We start from the raw sequence: 20,475 nt of genomic DNA, 5'->3' as shown, positions 1-20,475 counted from the left end.
AGTGATTACGAGCTTGCTGCGTTCTTTTCTGCTAAAAATAACAGTGAACAGTGGTTTGTGAATGTTGATGCATGTTGACACCCATCCCAAACCAGTACTGATCAACATCCCACCCATTCCTGTGACCTGACATGGTTTTCTGTATGTGTATTCAGAGCCAGTGAGCAACGGACTTTAAAATTACTAAAAAACTGTGTTAATGCACGATAAAATTATTGTTGATAAAATTATAATGATAAAATTATTGTATTGTGATGTAAAATCACATTACACTAAAATAACCAGATTTTTAAAATGAAAACAAAAATAAAAGTAAAACTAAACTTTCTGTCGGTGATGGTGATTGCATGTTTTTTTCCCCACAAGAATACCAACATGGTCACCTTCTCTGGTTTAAGAAGCGGTCTTTTACTTTACTTTAGCTTGAAAACCATCCATGTTTCCTCAACAATTGCGGCATTTTTGCTGAGCGCACCTTCACGCTCATGCTGACGTGGAGCGGATAAACCTGAGAAGATGATAGAATAGTGGGGGAGGGGAAGCGAAAACAGAGACTGACTGGATGTGCCTTTAACACAATCGCCTGTGCATTCATTTTAAATACAATTATATTAACATTTTGCAGTCGCACCAGTGCGACCTCAAAAAAAAAAAAAAATAATAATAATCAGTCTCACCAGCAGGAAAAATGGTCGCAAAATGCGACTGTTTGGTTGTAGTCTGAAGCCCTGCAAAATGTCTTCCATCATTCCCTGAGCTCTGCAATATCACTCAGAAATATGCAGGAAAAGGTCAGAATTATATATCAAAACATAAATAAAGCGGTGTCACTTTATAGAATAAATGAAAGCTTGAGTAATGCTGCAATGGGACAATCTTCAGCTGAAAGCCAGTATGATTTTTTAACCACTATCTTGTTTTATTTTTTTTTACTTTGTAATTGTTTCATTATCCTTATTAGAAACAGCTCTCAGTCATTCAGTTCTTCATTCTAGGATGTATAATATCACATGATGAAAGGAGAGGTCTTCTGAGGCTGTTGCATTAGTTAGGAGTGTCTCTCTGAATTGTGCCAAGACACATGATTGATGGACAGGCTTTCTGAATTACATCTAACTGTAAATATGAAAACCATTGCAATTTTTTTTTTTTTTTTTTTTTACTGAAACTGGCTGTACTGATAGTTAGAGAGTTCAAATCGAATATCGAGCGTGGGAAAAAAATTAGAGCATGATGAGTGTGAACATGGAGAGATTGGGAAACATGGTGACAGAAATGGCTGATAGCAGTGACCAGGTTGGAGCCGTTTGATTAAAGTCTAAAGATAGTGGTGGCACAGACCAAAGCAGCATTTTAGGTCTTAAATTTATTCTAGCAATTACTGGCAGACAGAGTAAAGACGTGAGCAGAAGTGTAACATGAGAGAATTTCCAGAGGTTAAATACAAGGGCAAATTTTTGTAATCACTCAAAGGGCCAAAAGCTTGAGGTGGTGAGCATTTAAATGTTAGAGACATTTCCTTTAAAAGTTTGGATGTTGAGACAGACAATAAGACATAAAAAATTGTGAGCAAGTTTGAGGTGTTCTGGTGTAAATAGAGAAGCGGGGCTGACTACTTCCCCACTAGTTAGTGTGCACAAAGTGTGATAAAGTATACATCCTCAACTGACTGCAATGACATGTTATCAAAATCTAGAAGTCTTTGGCATTAATTCCACAATTTTCCACAACAAAAGTACACAAACATTCAGAGACAAACAGCACTGCCTACATCACAGGTTCCACTTGAAGAGCGTCTGAGCAGGTGTTATTATGTGGTATAGGGCACGAGGGTCAAGTTTTTGCCACAGAGAAGGTCATCACCCATGGCAGTATAAAAGCTTTTCACAAATGGATCTTTCCAACTTCCTACACTTCAGATTGCAGGGTAAAGCATCGGTCTCTCCAGTGCTTGGTTTTCTCCAGCCTGGAGCGGGTTCACTGTCTGCCTGCGATGGCTGTTACAGGTCTAATCAGAGGAAACAGCCCAGCAGCCTCAGAGAGGGAGGGAGAGAGAAGCCCATGGCCAGCCTGAGTAGAAATCAATTACGGAAGGATTGAGCTCTTGTATAAAGAACACTAATGGCAATAGCCGGAAATAAAAGAATGATTACAGACATCATAAAAATTGTTATTGGCATAATCAGTATATCTATGTAATGCCTGCTGCCAATTTATGGCTAACAGCACAGAAATTGATCGGTCTTGATGCACTGGTAGAAAACGAGTGGTTGGACACTTGCAATTTACGTTGCTTAACAACAAGGGGGCCTGATCACCTAGCAATACAAGAAATGTTTTACAATAAATATTTTATACTTGGCCTAGCCTACTCAACTGTTAAATCAGGTTTGTTGCAACTAGGAACTATATTTCTTTTATAACTGCCACAGACATTTTATAAGTATAAGTAACATTGGGGCCAGGAACGAAGGCAGACATGACCACAGTGCATGCTTTTTGTCAGTCACCTGTTATTGCAATAATAACTGAGTGGTGTCCTGGGGTGAAATTATGTGTAATTTTTTTTTACTATGGGCCCTTTGGAAACCAGAGAGCAGAGCTATATTGTGACAGTGACCCTCCAAAATGGATAACAGCCCTTGCTCTAACCTTGAGAATCTATCAGAGAGAGTCAGCATTTTCAAAAGTGCCTCCCAGATATGGCTCTGAATAATGTATCCTATGAATAAAACACATTAGCGACAAAACATATTGAATAATTCACTTTTTACTCCCTGCACACCAGATATTAGGTCCTCTGTCACTCAGCGGACTCTCATTGAACTGTCCCACTCCACTCATTATTTTCACCTCTTAAATACTGTAAACAGCCTCTGACTCACTCTCTGAACCTGTAGTAGAACTTCAGATGTTAGGCATTGAGTCTTCGAAAACACACACACAAGCACAAATAACACTGATAACCATTAACTAATTTCTAAGAGTGCAGGCCAGGTGTGACTTTCAAAGAACAGTGTGTAAATGTACAAATTACATTTTTCTAATTAAACACTTTAGACTTGCCCATAAAAGACATACAGCTCACCTCCTCAAAGAGTGACATATTTTTTAAGTGCCTCTTTCATCAATCTCTCCCTCTCTCTCTCCCTCTCTCTCTCTCTCTCTCTCTCTCTCTCTCTTCTCTCTAATTCTCATTTTCAATGCTAATAACAGACAGCATTTTCTCCACAAAGACCTAATGAAGGCTTCCACCAAAAATGAAACAAGATAATAAACCATATAAATTGAAACAGTCAATGACCCGGCACAGGAAGTGGACACCTTACACTGACACAAATGTGATGTTAACTGAGGTTTCATCTGTACTACTCTTTAGTCTTTATTAGCAGTTCTCATGGCCTAAATGAATGTAATCTACTTTGTCAGGTATTTGTGAGCATCTCTGTTCCTACTGGTTGTAGAATATGCAGATCCATCCCACATCCTCAAAACTGTTTAACCTTAGTTATAGTCTGTATGTGGCACCATGAATATATATGCATATCACATGTGAACCACATTAATGATTAAATGATACAAAATGAGATGAAGCCACAAAAAGAAGTAAATACACTGTAGATGAAATCATATGATTCATTCACTCACCAGAGTGCAGTAGGTCTCGGGTGGGTCTCCACAGGTGATGTTGGGTGGGTCAAGAAACACTTTTAGGTACTTGGTCATATCCGCGGCTTCCGGCTGACAGGCCATGTAATACCAGGTTGGGCCTTCGTCCGTGTAGCCTTCTGACTTGCACAAGTCATAGTGTCCCCATGTTGTGGGATAGTGCTGCGTGGCCTGACAAACAGTCAGCCATGATGCCTGCAGTGTCAAGAGCAGTGGGAAACGCATGGCTGCTTCCTTTATTCGGGCCGCCCCTCCAATAGACTATTCACTGTGATGTAAAGTATCCGTCTGCGCCCTTCTTCTCAAAGATGCACGAGAGAAGGAGAGATAGAGGAAGTGGGAATAGTGGGGAAGATCTGGGTCTGGTTCACAAAATAATCCTTTTGCTGAACACGGGACAGAAGAGGTGCAGCAGCATACCAGCTTCCCTTTGGTCACTGTCAGGTCTTCAAGCCCGATGCTTCTGTCTCCACTTCTGGTCTTTATTGTGTCCGCTGGGAAGGGGCAGGGTCAGGGTGCCAGCAAAGATAAGAGAAGTGAAAGCAGAGAAGACGAAGTGATTGGTCGGGCTGGAGAGAAAGCAAGGCTTCTGAAACTCTGATGAATCGACTCTCTGGCTGGATGTTGACTGACAGCCGTCTCAGCTTTGCCTTCTGTCAATCATCCTTTATTGCAGCTTGGCATCTGCACTCTGCACAGAAAAATGAGAGAGGTGATGGTGAATATCATTTACGGGATAGAGTTTGACAGCAAGGAGAAATTAGCGCTCCAACTCCTATGAGGTGGTGCCAGTCAGGTGTCTGCTGTGCATCATGAGAAATATCAGATATCTAAAAGGCCATCAAAGAAAACGTGATCTTGAGAGCTTTCATGCATTCACTCATGGCATTACCCATAATCCCCTGCAGACCCGTTCTCTTCCACTGTAGCTACACTCAAAACACTCTTTTGATACTGAATATAGACCGACAGCTGTGTATCACTAAATGAAATTACAGGATGTAGAGGGTTCAGGTCAGAATTCAGAGAATAAGTGCAAAGCTGATGATTGCTTGGATGCCTTTTGTATAGGAATTGATGAAATTGTGAAAAGGAGGCAAAATCACGAGGTTACTCTAACAAAAGTTACTATAGAAACATGTTTTCTGCTGCTCAGCAGCAAGCTGAAGTCACTTCGGTGCCCCTAAAGGAAGCCTGTAAACTGCTTCTGTAAGGAGATAATAATGTGAAACATACAACATTAAATGTTTTTTTTTATGAAAACTAGCTCACAGTCTAAATATTTCACACTATGCATTGCACATTGAAACCACCACCACTGATGCGTTACTGATTGTTTACACACACAGTAGAAGCAGAGTTGATCTGAACTTGAAAACAGCCCTATTAGGTTGAACCAATAATTTTTATGTCAGAAAGTGAGTAATAACTTTGCAGTAGTAGATATATTTTTTTATATATATATTTTAGTGGAGGTGAAGAATGGTTTTTAGATAAAGATTAAATAATTTATGGATTCTTATGGTCCCACAATGCTTTTGCCTTCATGATCCTACTGTAATAAACAGATATTTCATCTGAGTTCATCCAGAATCATCCAGTCACTCATTCTCTGAGGTATGTGTGGGGTCTGCAACAAGTAATGGAATTGCAGAAAAAAACTCAACTTCGACAAAGTTCTACTTTTATCTGTTGTGCTTTAGAACAGTAAAATGATGCACTTAAATAAAACCAAATACAAAATAAATACTACATAGAAGGAGGAGAACCAAGAAAAGGATCCATGTCTAAGGTCTTTTAGACTTTTTTTGTTTTACAGTATTTGATCCTAATACTACAGTACATTGCATGGCATAGACTGATTATGCTGACAATGTTTAAAGAAATCGAAATGTCTTGAGTGGTGTTCTTTTAACATGGAAAACCAGATCGAGGTTTTATTAGATTTAATAAAAGCCTAGATTTATGCTTGATTGATAAATATATATTTCTGCTTGCTATTCACAAATACTTTGCATATAAAAACTGTTAGGTTATTCAATGTATATGTCTATTTACATCAGATTTCTAACAAAGAAGTCTTTACTAAAATGAAGAAACCTGAAATCTGTTAGCATTCCCCTTCATTCCAATGGCTCTGTCCTCCAAATTTGGGAAATTTTGGGGATATAGCAAAAAAGGGAATATAAGTCAGAATATAAGGTTACTTTTGAATGGTCTTCCATGAAAAACTTAATTTATTGATTTGCATGTGATCTCTTAAAAAAAAGGTTTTCATAATGAACCAATTTCTGATAGTTATCACAGTTTTGCCATCCGTAAATGTGCTCATTGTCAACATCAAAGGATTTATTTTTTTCAGACAATCATTATACCCATCACACAATGTGTCACCATTTATACCATATGAAATGTTTTTTAGATTCAATTAGTTTGTAACCTTTTGGCTGTCTGCTAAGTGCAATCGTTACAGAGCAATTAGAGTCATCCACGTGGGTTTTGCAAAAACACAGTTTCTGCACAGCACAGCTACAAAATGAAGAGAGAGCAAAGGTTGCCAGTTCCCCCTGATGGAGGCTGGCAGGGGGATAATTGACGACGACCTACCATACATTCTCAAAGCGGGGACCAGGAGCATTTTAGAGCTTGTTAATCAGTCTGTCCAGTCAATACAGATGCTGACCCCACTCTTATCCCGTCACCAGCCCCATAGTGATCAATTAACCTTGTGAGCCCTAAACGAGGTGGAATGGTGAGTCAGATCACAGCGCAGTCTTGCAAGTGGACCACCCTCAGACGGGATCTCTTTTCTCACCAGAGCAAAGCTCATGCACATTCTAGTGCAGAAAGGATAATTTGAACAATCATTGTCACAGTAAAATCACAGAACAGGGAGTTAAGTGGGGTTGTCTGTAATGGAGCATAATCTCCAATTAGAAAAACATGGAGCATGAAATCACATTCTGACTGTTGACCAAAGCTGCCTAAATAAAAGGGTGTTTGGTGCCAGTGAATGAAAGAGTTCATCATAACTGAACTAAGGAAAATATTTTAGGATCAGAGATGTACTTAAACTTTGAAAAGCACAGATTAGTCACATTAGCTGTAATGAAAACCAGACCAAAACCATGCCTTAAAATATGCATTAGGGAGGAAAAAAAGAAAGAAAATAATTCAGTCTATTTATTTCACTACTTAACTTGAAGATTTAACCTATGGATTAATCCAAACGAATACATGTACAATTGGAAAAGGTCAGTTTATTATGAATCTTAAGGCATGGACATTTCCTATTAAAACACATCACATCACTAACAACGACCATTATCCAAGACTATGGATGGAGAGTGTGATTAGATCCGCCAGATTAACCAAGGACAAAGTGAGGAGACAGGGCGGGAAAGAAGGAGACAGCAGGAGAGAGGGAAAGAGTAGGTGGGACAAACCACTTAACAGCTGTAATGTTGAGGGTGGGGGACAAAAAATGGAAAAATTGGCAAACTTTTGGCATGCAGCTCTCGATGGGCACACAATTTTATCTGAGACACTGAGGAAGGGAAGGGAGAGAGAAAGACAGGGGATGAGAGAGGAAAAGAGGACAATGTAATGAGCCATTAGAGATACAGGGAGGATAAGTGTCTAGGGCACATTAAAGATCACGTGAGCCCGCTTGTTATCACTATCCATGATCCATATATGAGTCCTCTTAATTATTCTGTGCTGCCTATGGTGATGTGGCTGGTGCAGAGTGCAGAATGCATTTTGACACAGAGCAGGGTGATTTGAGGTGGGTCACCTCATCTAACATCTATTTTGTATCACGTTCAACTGTCATTTTCAGACAATTGTTTTTACTATTTACATATTTAAAAATATGCAGCCTTTTATCTTGTTGCTGTAAAATGAATGCTTATATTCATTTTATATTACATAAAAAACATATATTTCTTTCAAAAAGTAGCAAAATCTAATTTCTCTACACATCACCGATAGAAATCAATTTGCTTGGCAACTGCAGGTGGACAATGCATCCTTGCAGTCAACAAACCAAAAACCACATGACAAATATGCATCCCTTTTCATGCAGGTGATTACGTATTTAAGAATGAGAGCTTTACCAGTAAGCCACATGTTAATATTTTATTAAAACCGATAAATCGTTCACCGATTTCATATGACCTACAGGACTAGCGGCTCAGATTTCCTCATCCATTTTATGCTGTGAAGCACATCCTTCCCTTTCTTGATGTCCACTTCGATCTTGTTCTCTGAGCCATTGAAGCATACCTTCATGTCTAAACCTCATAGGTGCACATAAACATCAGTTCTGCTAAACTAGACTTTCCAGAACAGATCCATGTCTACTTTTAATTTGATTAAATATCAAATTTTATAAACCACCCTCCACCTTCTATCCCAAAATCCTTTTTCCTGTCACCACATTTCTTTCTCTGTCATTCATGTTTCAGCTTGTGATAAAGAGGTAGGTGCAGCACTCAATGAAATCTACACTCTTGGGATTTCAGTGCACGCCTGCACGGGATCAGTGATTCTACCATAAACAGTCTGCCAATATGACAGGTCTCATAAATAAACATTGAGTGCAGCAGAGAGTATGTTTTCCCTAAACATGACAGCCCAACACATACACCCACAGAGTCTGATGATCTCTGCTCTAATCCAAACTTATCCACAGCACAACCATCCACTCCTCCATGTCACCTCTTCTAATATTCAGATGCGAGATCTTTCTTTCATCATAATGTGTGGCAAATGCAAGCAGAAGGCTTGATGATGGCTGCATGTGACTTAGCCTGTCAGTAGAAGGCAAAATCAAAGCACAGGTTTGTCTACACTCCATGAGTGCTACTGAACCTGGCAGACCTCCTATCCCATAATGCAATCTGATTGTCTGCAGTAGACAGGTCCCTGGCCTCGGAAGAAAGGGATGTCCCTTAGCGCAGCTGCTAAGCCGGGCTTGACTTCTCCCTCGCTTGCTTTCTCCTTGGCAAGTTCTGTCACTTTCTGTTCATGTGGCTCTTTCAGGCCACTTGACAGGGTGACTCTCGAATCTAGCAATGCCATTTGTGGTATGCAGCTTAGCTTCAGGGGTTTGTTTCCCAATTTCCACTCACAAAAGCCCCTATAAGGCTTGTGTTGTTACAGACCTCCTCCCCTACAATCCCCCCTCCGCTCAAGACATCACCCTCCACTGCCAAGCGCACACTTTGCTGTGACATCGGAACATGTTATGCATTATTAAGTATACTTTCCTAAAAGGCTGCTGTGGCATTCATTTTTTTTTTTTTTTTTTGGGAGATATTTCTGACTGCTCAAAATATCCCACTGGAGAACAAAGCCTGAAATAATTATCTTGGGATGTTGAAAATAATTTTGCACTGAACAGAAAGCTTGCAGCTCAAATGCATGCTATTATTTTTTTTTCTTTCTGGCTACTTTCATGATTGCTACTGCTAAATCTCAGATATAATGTCATAAACTTCTGATGATGATTGATACTTACAATTCCCCCACTCACCATATGAATATTTTGTGAGAAAACATGACTCAAACAAAACCTCTACCCTTTGCCTTTTCGCTTGAAGGTTGACTAAAAAAGTAGATTGTAATGACAATTGCACTGAGTATTCTAAAAATCAACTGTTTGAAGTCAGAATCTATTCTAGCCTCTTTCTTTCATATGTGGACATTTTTATGAACAACATTTTAGGTTAGAAATGTATAAAAACTGTATGCATGCACAATACACACACACACACAATTCACTTAAGTATTTCATGTCAGCTTGTTCAGATCAAATCTGTTTATCAATAGAAACGTTATGAACAAACAAAACAAAACAATAAAAAGAAGAATCTATAAATACGTTATGAGGAAACAATGCAATACATTAAAAAAGAAGAGTCTATAATTATTAATTCAGTTTGATTTTTAAAGTAAACTTGCATACAAAATAAACCAAAAGCGGACATTATTTCAAACTCCAGCAGCATTTGCTAAACACTGTTTAAACAGTACTGTGTAATTTCATTCTTAAAGAGTTTGTTCAAGATTTATATTCAGGAAAATGGCCTACTTTGACGGATTAAACCAAATTAGAGCATAGCAGGCAAGAGTTAACAGTACGTGAAAGCAACCTGGTCATAGAAAGACAATTAAACGTATTAGGGCCGCAAGGGGGCGCTTCCATTCGCATTATTTCATAGGAAAGTCCAATCTATTTTCTTCTTGCATATCACAAATACGTTTTCCATGTAACAGTCGAGCTTCTAAATATCAGCATCCTATTAAAGAGGCTCAGTACTAGGCAATATACCACAAACTATTCTGAATGAATTTGAATTTAGCCGGAGGAAAGTTAAAGATGCAAAGAAATCATATTACTAGATCCCATAAGTAAATTATTAACTAACGGATGGCGCCCATATTCACACAAACCAACCTAAACTTTAAAAGGAAACGGAATACTCACGTTAATGAGATTCACTCTCGATGTGAAGTGTCCCGCGGCGGGCTGTGTGTTCAACAAGTTCATGACTGACCACGGAGGATCCTCTTAAAGACGGCTTGTTAATCTTAATGTGATGAGTTCGGGGGAAAAACGGAATCCCCCCACACCTCCACCCGAACTAAACAGGCTGACTAAACACAGCGACTGAAAGGCGTTTCGCGGCACGTCAATCTTTTCTTAAGTCGCGTGCCACATCTCTCCAGCGCGAGACGTTGTCGAAGCGCAAATTTTTTGGGGTAAACTTCAAACAAAATCTACCTCCTCATCTTTCCCAAACATGTTAAACTGGTTTCACCAAAATGAGCATAAATTCACCTCCGCGTGTGTCCCAAACAGGGTAAACTCATAAATTCCACAATTTCTCCTTCTTCATCGTTTTTTCTTTTGTGAGTTTCATAGAAATCACCTCAGAGCCAGTAACCGTCCTCACTAAACTTTAAATAGCCAAGGGTCCGTTCTTCCTGACAGCTTTTTTTCAAACGCCCTCTATCCAAAAAACACGGGACTCCCTTCTTGTTTCGGGGATAACGACAAACAGTTCTTTTGTGATATTTTCACTATTTCCAAAACGTTTTAGACGTGAGCGAGACACCAATCGCACCAATTAGACCCGCGCGCGCCGATAATATCCTCACGCGCATTCCCTCACGCGTCTATACCGCCAGTGTTCGGCGTGAAATGATGGCTGGGGAAGATTACGCACTTGCACACTCCACACACACTCTCTGCTTTTACACATCCACTAAGCCCTCACTGTTTTCAGCACATCCTCTGCCCCGCTCTCTCTTCCAGCAATTCAAAACTCTGATGGGACTTCAGCAAAGACACAAACGGGACAGAAAACAGTCCCCCTTTTTGTATTCTAACAAATGGTGATGGAGATGGGTTACAGAGTTATATATTTCTCTATGATGCAAGGATCTCTTCACTGTAAATACTAAGTAGGATATGCCATCCACAGGGTCCTAAAGGTAGCATTTATGTTGGATGCTCTATTAATGGTTATATACATACATTTTAGTTGCTTTTTCAATAATAATAATAATAAAAAAACTGCAGAATAATTCCACATAAGATATTTTCTTAATACAATTAATTAGCCTATGTCAACCAACTAAAATGATTGGTATTAATATAACTAATATTAGAAAATAATATGAAATACATTTAATTAAACTATTATATTTACTTTATAAAGAGAAAGTTTCACGTTTTAAAGTAAAAAAAAAAAAAAAAAATCATTTGCTTAAAGTCACACAGATCAGAAATAGATGTAATAAAACATACCTTTATAGCTATACTGAGTGGAGCATGGCTTGGAAATGTAATGGATTTTAGCTATAAGCGACCAGCGTAATGTCTACAAAATAGAAATAAAGCCCAAAAAGAAGTCAAATAATGAACTGTTAGAAACAAAAAAGCAAAGTCATCACTGTTTGGAGAAGCTAAAGTAAATTATGCATTGCAAAAACACAGAGTGATGTTCCGACATATAAACTGGTGTAAAAAGGAAAAGTGCCCTTTTTGTTAAATATTTATTTATTTATTTATTTATGCAGCAACAGCTTGATTTCCGCCAGTAGCTAAATTCATTAGCTACTATATATAAATAACTCTTACAGTGTGAATGCTTCATAAACTACTGTTGCAACTCAACTGGCCCGTTAGTGAGGGCTATATACATATAAATAAACAGCTAGAGAAAATCATTCATCTCATAAAAGAGGCAACGAGTTCAAGCTCTTTTATGTAGTTGCTGTCAGAAAGCCTTTTAAGAAGAACCAATAAACTAGAATACTGCCAGTGCGTGACATCCTATACACAAAGTGTTAGGAGTGCAATATATAACAATATGAGTGTCTAAAGTAAAGGAACAGTAATTTAGCATCTTACAAAAGTTTTACACCAGCGAGGTCTACAGCCAAAGCCACAAACAAAAAGAGACAAGTGCTCAAAAGCGCATGGTAGGTTTTACGTAGGCTACTGCAGGCGAAATAGAATTTTACCATCCATTTAGAAAAAATAAATAAATAGCAGTTCCGTATGCCATAACAGTCGTAATAGATTCACGTATCAATAAGTTACATTGAAATGATGCTTCAAGAAAACCGGCCCATTGAAAACACTTAACGCATATTAAAAGTTTGGGCGAGACGCACCGATTAACCACGCATGCATCGAGACAAAAGTCCTCATTGATCTCACCTTCACTCCAAAGCGTCAATCCGAAGAGTGCGATGAGATCTCATGTTGCACACCGATATTTGACGGCTTTCAATCGGGACATCTTGGAGACGCGCAGGTGCGGAGCTGAACTCAGAGGCGACCACTCTTGTCCTCGGCTCCGGGAGAATGGTGGTCTAATCGAAGGCACAAATGGCACTTCAGCGAGTCGAACAACTCAGCAAATAAATGCCACGTCGCGGAAACACTTTTCCGGCTTGGTGTTAGGCTTTGATGAAGCCTTCAATTTTGGGGGTGGATGTGACAGATGAGATGCCTTGATAAGGTGCGATTATATTCAACATGTGGCGGTTGGTCGTGGGTGCGACTTGAAAAATAATAATAATAATAATAATAATTAAAAAAAAAAATATATATATATATATATATATATATATATATATATATTATACAAGAATGCAAACAAAAATGACAAATGACTAAATAATGCCTAAAACATAAAAGAAAACTTAATACATAAAAGAAAATTTAAAAGGACTACAAAATAACTAATAAAAAAAAAAAACAAAAAAAAAAACCAAATAGGGCTACCAAAAATTAACAATTTTTTCTTATGTTCAGACAAAAATCAGTTCAGCTTCTCATCATCATGAATGCCTAAATGGTCTGCTCTCTACATAAAATGTAAACAATGAAGAGCACCTGTAAACACACACTTTAAAAATAATAATTAAAAAAAAACTCATTCACAGGGCTCATTTCATATTCCACACAGCCAAAAATCTACCGTTCAGCTTAGCTCATCAGGAGCATCTATACAATCAGATGATGTATATTCTTTCAGTGCTGTCATACCTTTCAGTTATCTGAGAATATTCTTTCAGTGCTGTCATACCTTTCAGTTATCTGAGAATTGATGACTGCCTCTCATGTGGCTCATCACTGTCTTTCACATCTGAGAAGAGTATTGGGTTTCATCTGTTCTGTCCAGCGCATATCTGTCACATGGTAAGCAATATGAAAAGAGATCACTGTGAAGTGAGATGCTTTCACTGATGGTTTAACCCTTGTATAAACAATAACATGTCAAAATCTAGTCTAATTATTATTCTGATTTTCCAATATGATGCTAACACTTTGATTTTTAAACATAAACCTCTGCTAAAAATGACAAGCACTGTAAAGAAAATGTGTCACGTAACAGTGAATTTCTAAAACTGAAGTAGTACATCAAACCTTCTTGTGAAATTTATGTGACAAAGCATTATTCACATGTATTTTAAGCCTGGTAATTTTCAACATTTCAAACCGAGCACCATAATCATACATTTTTATATTCAAGCTCTAGCCTCTGCTTAATTTTTTTGCCATGGAAATATTCACAGCAGCAGATGATGTTCCTCCAAAACTGATCTCATCAAACATAAAAGGCACAAAACCTCCAAATCTACAGTAAACATATTAACCCCACAAAATTAAAATGTGTTTTTAGCTGCTGTTCATTAAATCTAGTGCCTTTTAAGGACCGTATGAAGGCAGATATCACACCATGAGAGACCTTCTGTCACTGTGGCTTATTTTAGTATGTTAATGAAATCCAATCAGCCTGCTAATGATGATGACAAATTGTCACTTGGCCATGGAGATCCGCCCAGTGCCTTGGGATCTAGTCTTCTAAATTAGGATTTGTCAATAACATGCTTCCAATTTGTCTTCTCATGAATCAAAAAATATTGGTTACTGTAACTGGCAGGCGGCAAATGACTTCTCCTGGTTTATTTACAGTATCATTATTAGCATACCAGGGGGATGTATTGGATACAATGATATGCCTTTGTGGATAAAACTCATTGAGGCCGTCTAGGAGACAGAGACACAGCTCTGATTTAATTTGCTCCTTACTGTCTACACAACTATTAATAGTAAGATTCAATTAGATGCATTTAATTCTTAAATATGGAAAGATATTTTGATCTACTGGTATTAAATGGAATACATCAAATCAAGTGTGGCTCTGAAAGAATGACGCATCATTCCAATTAACTGTGACATAACAACATGAGCTTGCAGTAATACAAAGAAAATTAATGTACTTTGCAACAAATAACTCCAGGTGATTTTTGAGGATTAGTAACTTCCAGCATCTGAACTGCATTCAATGATAATCCAAATTACAGCTAATAAAATGACTAATGATGATTGGGTCAACAGGTAATTGAGCTTAAGTTTATACATACAACAAATGAGAAACTAGCTTTGAATGGATTCCAAGGCCACAAATATCCATCTGATCAGGCCATATTCAACTCCAATCAGTCATGACTTAAATATTTTGTTTATGTCAATAGCATTCTCAGTGCCAAAGCCACTGTAGAGACAAGGATGAGATAAAGTTATGCACCATTTAGGACCCAATGTTCCTGAAATGTGTTTAGTATGTAACTTTAACAAGCTATAAATTGGTTATTGGTAAAAATAGTATTGATCACTATAACTAAATGAGCGTGACCAGAATACATTTATAGGCTTTAACCTCACTGTTACTTCTTAACCAGCAAATGTTCTTAAAACAATGCCTTCATACAGATTCTCCATACTGGACCACACTCTTTTCATTCCTCTCAATACAACACAAAACAATGCTTTAATATGAGTAAGTACAAACAGTGAGTTGCAACCCAAAAATGGGTCACATGTCTGGAAGGGTTGTATAAGGGGAAAAAAACTATGCTGAATGTAAATTATAAATGCAAGTAATCATATAATCACATATTGTTAAGAAAGCAAAATACTGTATGTGGGCTTATCAACTTTCAAAAGGATAGGATAAAATGCCTCCCATGTACTACTGTATGTTGTAAACTTCAAAGGAAATGCATCCAATTAAACTTTAGAGAGTGGTAACCTGATAATATAACTAAATACTAATATCTGACTCACAGGCTAATGAATCACTGCTGTTTATACATTTAAAATAGTGTCAATTCTCCTATTTGTGGGAATGCAACTAATTGTAATACTAATAAATGTGATTTTTGAACCACTTTTGCACAATATAACTCATTTTGACACTGCGTTGGGTCACCAGCCAATCCAAATTCAAACCTAACCTAACCTCAGAGACTAGCAAATATCTTCCCAAACTTTATCTTGAAACTGTGAGTGATTATGGTCCCATGCCACTTGGGCCAACCAAAAGTGGACTGTTTTTCTCTTCAAGCCCTGGTTAACAAAAATGGAGTGTTTTACACTTAATTGTTTTCACACAATAAGGAAAATTACAGAGCTTTGGCTAGCACTGTTTATTTTGTATAACTTTGTGCATGTGCTGTTTGCAGACAGGAGTTTAAACCTGATTCATATAGAATTCAAAGCAACAATTTATAGTGAATTCTTGCAAAACCTAGTGGGGGAAAAAAAAAAAACAATCCAAAAGGAGTGCTAATGGAATTTATTATTATGTATTATAATAATCTGAAACTAATCCTGCATTATTTTAAGATCCTACTAGATAATATGAAATTCTACGAATTTCAGTATATCCAGTGACTGTTTTTATTTCATCACAATGAGCCCGATTCCAAATTTCATTAGCATTCCTTTTATTTGACTAGGGAAATAACTAAAAATAAATAACAGCCAAATCTCTATTTAACTTCTAAATACTGATCAGGAATAGAAAAAGTTTTGGAGTGCTTTTTCTGTTCACCTATCACATAGTCCACACGGATGCATATATGTCTAGAATTCTCCTCAGAGGGATACAAACTGATCTCCCCCTCAACTTTAGTGTCCTGCATCACATCCACAGCATCATCCAGATACAGCACAGCCTGTTTCCAGTGCGTCTCTGGTTTGAAGGGGGACGTGGAGAGCACCAGGGCCTTCTCCTCAGCGGGGAAAGTCACCGTGAACCACACACAAAAGGCGTGGATGGAGGACGAGCCGAAGCACTCGCAGCTGAACACGCCCCTCACATCTCTGAGCTGCTCCAGCGTGACCGTGTTCAAGTCCAGCTCGGCAAACTTGCACGGGTGGGAAAGCACATCCTCCACCGTCACCGGATTCACAGTGATGTCTTTGTTCATGATGCACTTCCTGGCAAAGTCGGTCATGCAGGACATGTCCACGCCGTACTGTCCTTTGACGGTGCTCCAGAAATTCAATCTGCCCTCCACCACCAGATCGTTTATAGGAGCGATGTAAAGATCCGCCCGGGATGGTAATATGAGGCCACCGGGTTTGAGCCACTTATCCCGGGCGAAGATCACTGAGTTCAGCATGGATTCGTGGAGGAGCGCGTAGCCCATCCATTCGCTGACGATCACATCCACCTGTTCGGTCAGTTCGATCGTCTCTAGTGTGGCTTTAATGACTTCGATTCTGTCCTCCATCTGATTCAGTTTTACGATCCTCACAGCCTGATCGGCGATCGAGCTCGCTTCGACTGCATAAACCTTCCTGGCCCCTGCTTGCGCACAGAATAAGCTCAAGACGCCGGTACCGGCTCCCACATCAAGCACCACTTTCCCCTCTATTGACTTACTGTTTTTAAAAATGCCCATTCTGTACGTATTAGTGCGCACAGTGTCTGCAATCATCTCTTCGTGAATAGTGACATCGGAGTAGCTGTCAAAGTACATGTAATCCTCTGTACTCCTATCTAATTTTCTTTTCTTGGTACCGTGCTGTGACATTTTCCACGAGTTTGCCATGCGTCTTTAATTTTCCCAAAGTAGCTTCCGTATCCGAAACGCAATTTGAAAGGCGTCATGGGAGATGTAGTTTTTAAACACGGCCGTGTGATTCGGAAAGAACGAAAGCCAGCTATGAAATGAACTACACTTCCCATGAGCGGCAAGAAATTCTTTCAAGAGCTAGAAAACATTTTATTTATTTATTTAAAAAACGAACACTTTATGTACATTTTTGTTAGTTTACTTTGCTATAGTCGTTTTTACCTTAAGTAATTTAGCTAAATGTGACTAACCTCCCCTTAAGAACATGTGGAGACAACTCCCATGGAAAGATAATTCATAAATAAACTAAACAATGAATTATATCCTGAAAAAGCAATTTCTTTTAGGTGCTGGGTTAGTCTGTGTTAAATAGGCTATAATTATTGTTATCTATAAACAAAATTTAGAGAGACCTTGGGAAGGAGGCAGCCTTCCTGATAATTACTTAAAGTGACAAAGTAGCCTACATATTATAATCGATCCTGTTCTACACCTATATGCAAAACAAATGTAGGCTACCACTAATACTTGTTTGTCACAATATATCCATGTGGTTATTTAAGTTAATGCTGCATGCCGGCCCACACAAATAAGTGGATTAAGCCTAATAAATTCTCATTTATTTATTTATTTTTTACAGTGAGTGTCTAGCATTGCTGTCTGCCTGTTTGGCAGTAGTTCCAGGACAGCTGTTTAAACTGACTGTGCCCAGCTGTAGCTGTACTAACATAACACCAGGGCTCCGTCTGAGCCAAACTGCATTTTCCACCATGACAGATAGCATGATCTGCTTTTAACCTTAATAAAATAGCACTGCCTCACCCTCGACCGTCACTCTCCCCACACACGCTAAAGGCTACACACTGACAGCAAGCTATTCCTCTTGAATACAGTGTGTTTTATGATTTCTTCTGCTTTATCTATAGTGATAAATGTTCACGGTTGGATTATAAGATCTGGCCTTTTTTCAGCATTGTCCTCAAGTTGAACTCGCGTAGTAAGTCAGAGGAAAAGGGAGCACATTGGTTATCATCATATGACACATATTCACATTTCTATTAATGGAAAATTAAAATATTATACAGGGATAATTCAGTATACATGTGAATAGGAGTTACAGCACTGCATTTATGAAGCTAAAGAAAAAAAAAAACAGTTGACAAAATGAAAATTCACAAAATTCAAATGTTCTATTTTCTAAATGCATATTGTGAACAATTCATCCATGTATGTGTTACATAAAAAATACTTTATTCATTTATTTATTTTTTATTTTTTTGTATGTCACAATACAGAAGAAAAGAGACAAGATCTATCACTTCTTCTGTTTCATCAAAACTTCGCAGTCAACATGACATCAAAATTGTCCCTATTTACTTTCTGAATACACATTAATGGCTTATTTTGAACAAATCATCTGTTTATTAGGTCACATAGACTATTTACAAATCTTAACTGTTAGTCAAATAGCTATTTAGGTGTTGTTTTAGCAAACTAGCATTTAGTCTGGCTACATTCTGGTACTTAAAGCTCAATTTCACCATCAGATCAATTCCTGCCCTCACTGAATATCCGTTTCACTTGGAAATAAGTCACATTACAGAAGAAACCAACTATTGATATGATAACACACAATTTACACAAAATCCTTTTTGTAAAAAGTTTTTACACATTCTGAAATGACTGTAAAATAAAATAAAATAATAATAATAAAAAAAAAAAAAACCTGTGTGTTTGCACAGACATTGGCACTTGATCTCGCTTTAATTAAAATTGCACATCAGTGTTTGTCCATCTAAAGCACAGACTCTGAGCTGATTGGAAGGGGATGGACTGGCAACGAAGGAAGAGACTTTGCTCAGTGGTCCTGAAATGTGTCTGGAAAGCCTGAGATAATTTCAGAGTAGAGAGATGGTGGTTTCTGCAAAAGGAAGAGACTGGTTGTTCAAGCAAGAGTGTTACAGCGGGAAACCAAATCACTTTGGACAATGAAGGATGTCCTGAAAACATCTGATAACACAGCTCAAGCTGATTTTTCCTGGGTGGCTCATGTTGTTTCCAATCCACCTGCTGAATCTTGTTTGGTTGGATCAGTTAAGGGTGAGGACATGTGATAAGTCTGCTGAAAGGATGAAACTAGAAAGGGAAGTCACAATCACAGCAGCGTATTGGTGATTTGATTCAGTTATAGCAGTGCCACCCAGGCGGTGTGAATCTGATTCCTATCTGAAGCAGCAAGCACATTAACATCTGAGGAAGCAACCTGTCCAGCATGCAGTCAAAATGTTTCTTTCAGTTCAATAAAACAATAACGTTACCCCCAGTCTGCTTTTTTGACCTCTTTTTGAGAAGATGACTGCTATTGTACATTTTGTACAAACACAGTAGTTTTAACAACACAGCTCACTGAAAAAATAAATAATAATTTCATAATTTGCAAACTAATACATTTTAAATTTTCCATCACATAACCAGTTCCATATAGCTTTTCTGACATTGTAAAGTTGCTCAGTAGCTCACCTGGTAAGCCTACAGTATTGTACTTGCCTTGCAGACTTGGATACGAGTCCTGTTAAAAACAGGTCATGATAAAGGATCTCATGGACTTTTATAAGCAAGCTAAGATGGCATGGTTGCTACAGCAAATACATTTTTATCTCACGTTTGCTTTTGTTAACAATGTCAGTTAGGTTTAGGGTAAGGTTCAGAGGTGATAGGCCTATGGTAGTTTTAATGCGATAGAGCTGGACATTTATTTTCCAAAATACCACAATAGTACAACCAACATAATAAAATGCTGACAGATTCAGTACATTTGGTATAAAACTGAATATGCTTTTAACGTTACTCACTGGACATTTCTCTTTGAAAATGTGCCGATACATCCAACAAGCAATGTAATATCATTTTCAAGAAATATTGCCACAGGCATGTTTTTCCAATGAGCCTGTGGTTATTTTTAATGTATTTTTGTTATCTTATTTGTTAATATCTTATTTGTCTTATTTCTTACATTAAATAAATACGTATATACTTAACAATATTACTATTATTTTAATAATTACAGGAAATATAAGTGGAATAGAGTCAGAACAGAACCCGGGATGAGAGCATGCGCTATAGTGCTTACCTCAAAGACTTGCAAAACGATATGAAACACAATGCATGAGGTAACACCTCAATAAACGGTTGAAACTGATGAGCAATGCAATAGATGTACGTAAACACACCAAGTCGCCTCCGGAGGTGAACCTAGAAATTGGTAAAACGAAAGAAGACGTTAAAATTTTATGAAATCATACTTCCATACAAGAGTATATCAAAATGTGTGCACGTTTGTGTGTGCGTCTC

General features: G+C 38.0%; 2 protein-coding genes across 6 annotated transcripts in view; both read right to left on the bottom strand.

The window, feature by feature from the left end:
* Positions 1 to 12,638, bottom strand: part of LOC109052266 (netrin-G1-like) — a 95,238-nt gene extending 82,600 nt beyond the window's left edge. For 4 of the 5 annotated variants that reach the window (XM_042714544.1, XM_042714541.1, XM_042714543.1 and 1 more), the window contains exons 1-2: positions 10,163 to 10,449; positions 3,649 to 4,360 (exon numbers count right to left, since the gene is read on the bottom strand). In XM_042714544.1, coding sequence (XP_042570478.1) covers positions 3,649 to 3,894 — 246 coding nt within the window. In that variant the 5' untranslated portion in view covers positions 3,895 to 4,360; positions 10,163 to 10,449. Of the gene's footprint in view, positions 1 to 3,648; positions 4,361 to 10,162; positions 10,450 to 12,406 lie in introns of those variants that run through there. The other variant, XM_042714542.1, reaches the window with a different exon arrangement.
* A 3,332-nt stretch (positions 12,639 to 15,970) lies between these two features.
* LOC109108313 (protein arginine N-methyltransferase 6) lies at positions 15,971 to 17,150 on the bottom strand. Its single transcript, XM_042714540.1, has one exon. It carries the CDS (start codon positions 17,098 to 17,100, stop codon positions 16,033 to 16,035), a length of 1,068 nt encoding a protein of 355 aa, XP_042570474.1. The 5' UTR covers positions 17,101 to 17,150; the 3' UTR covers positions 15,971 to 16,032.
* Positions 17,151 to 20,475: the final 3,325 nt, after the last annotated feature.

This window comes from Cyprinus carpio, chromosome A24, assembly GCF_018340385.1.
Source record: "Cyprinus carpio isolate SPL01 chromosome A24, ASM1834038v1, whole genome shotgun sequence".
NCBI lineage: Eukaryota > Metazoa > Chordata > Actinopteri > Cypriniformes > Cyprinidae > Cyprinus > Cyprinus carpio.
Note: the sequence above shows the minus strand (reverse complement) of the source record. Positions and strands in the feature narration are given on the sequence as shown.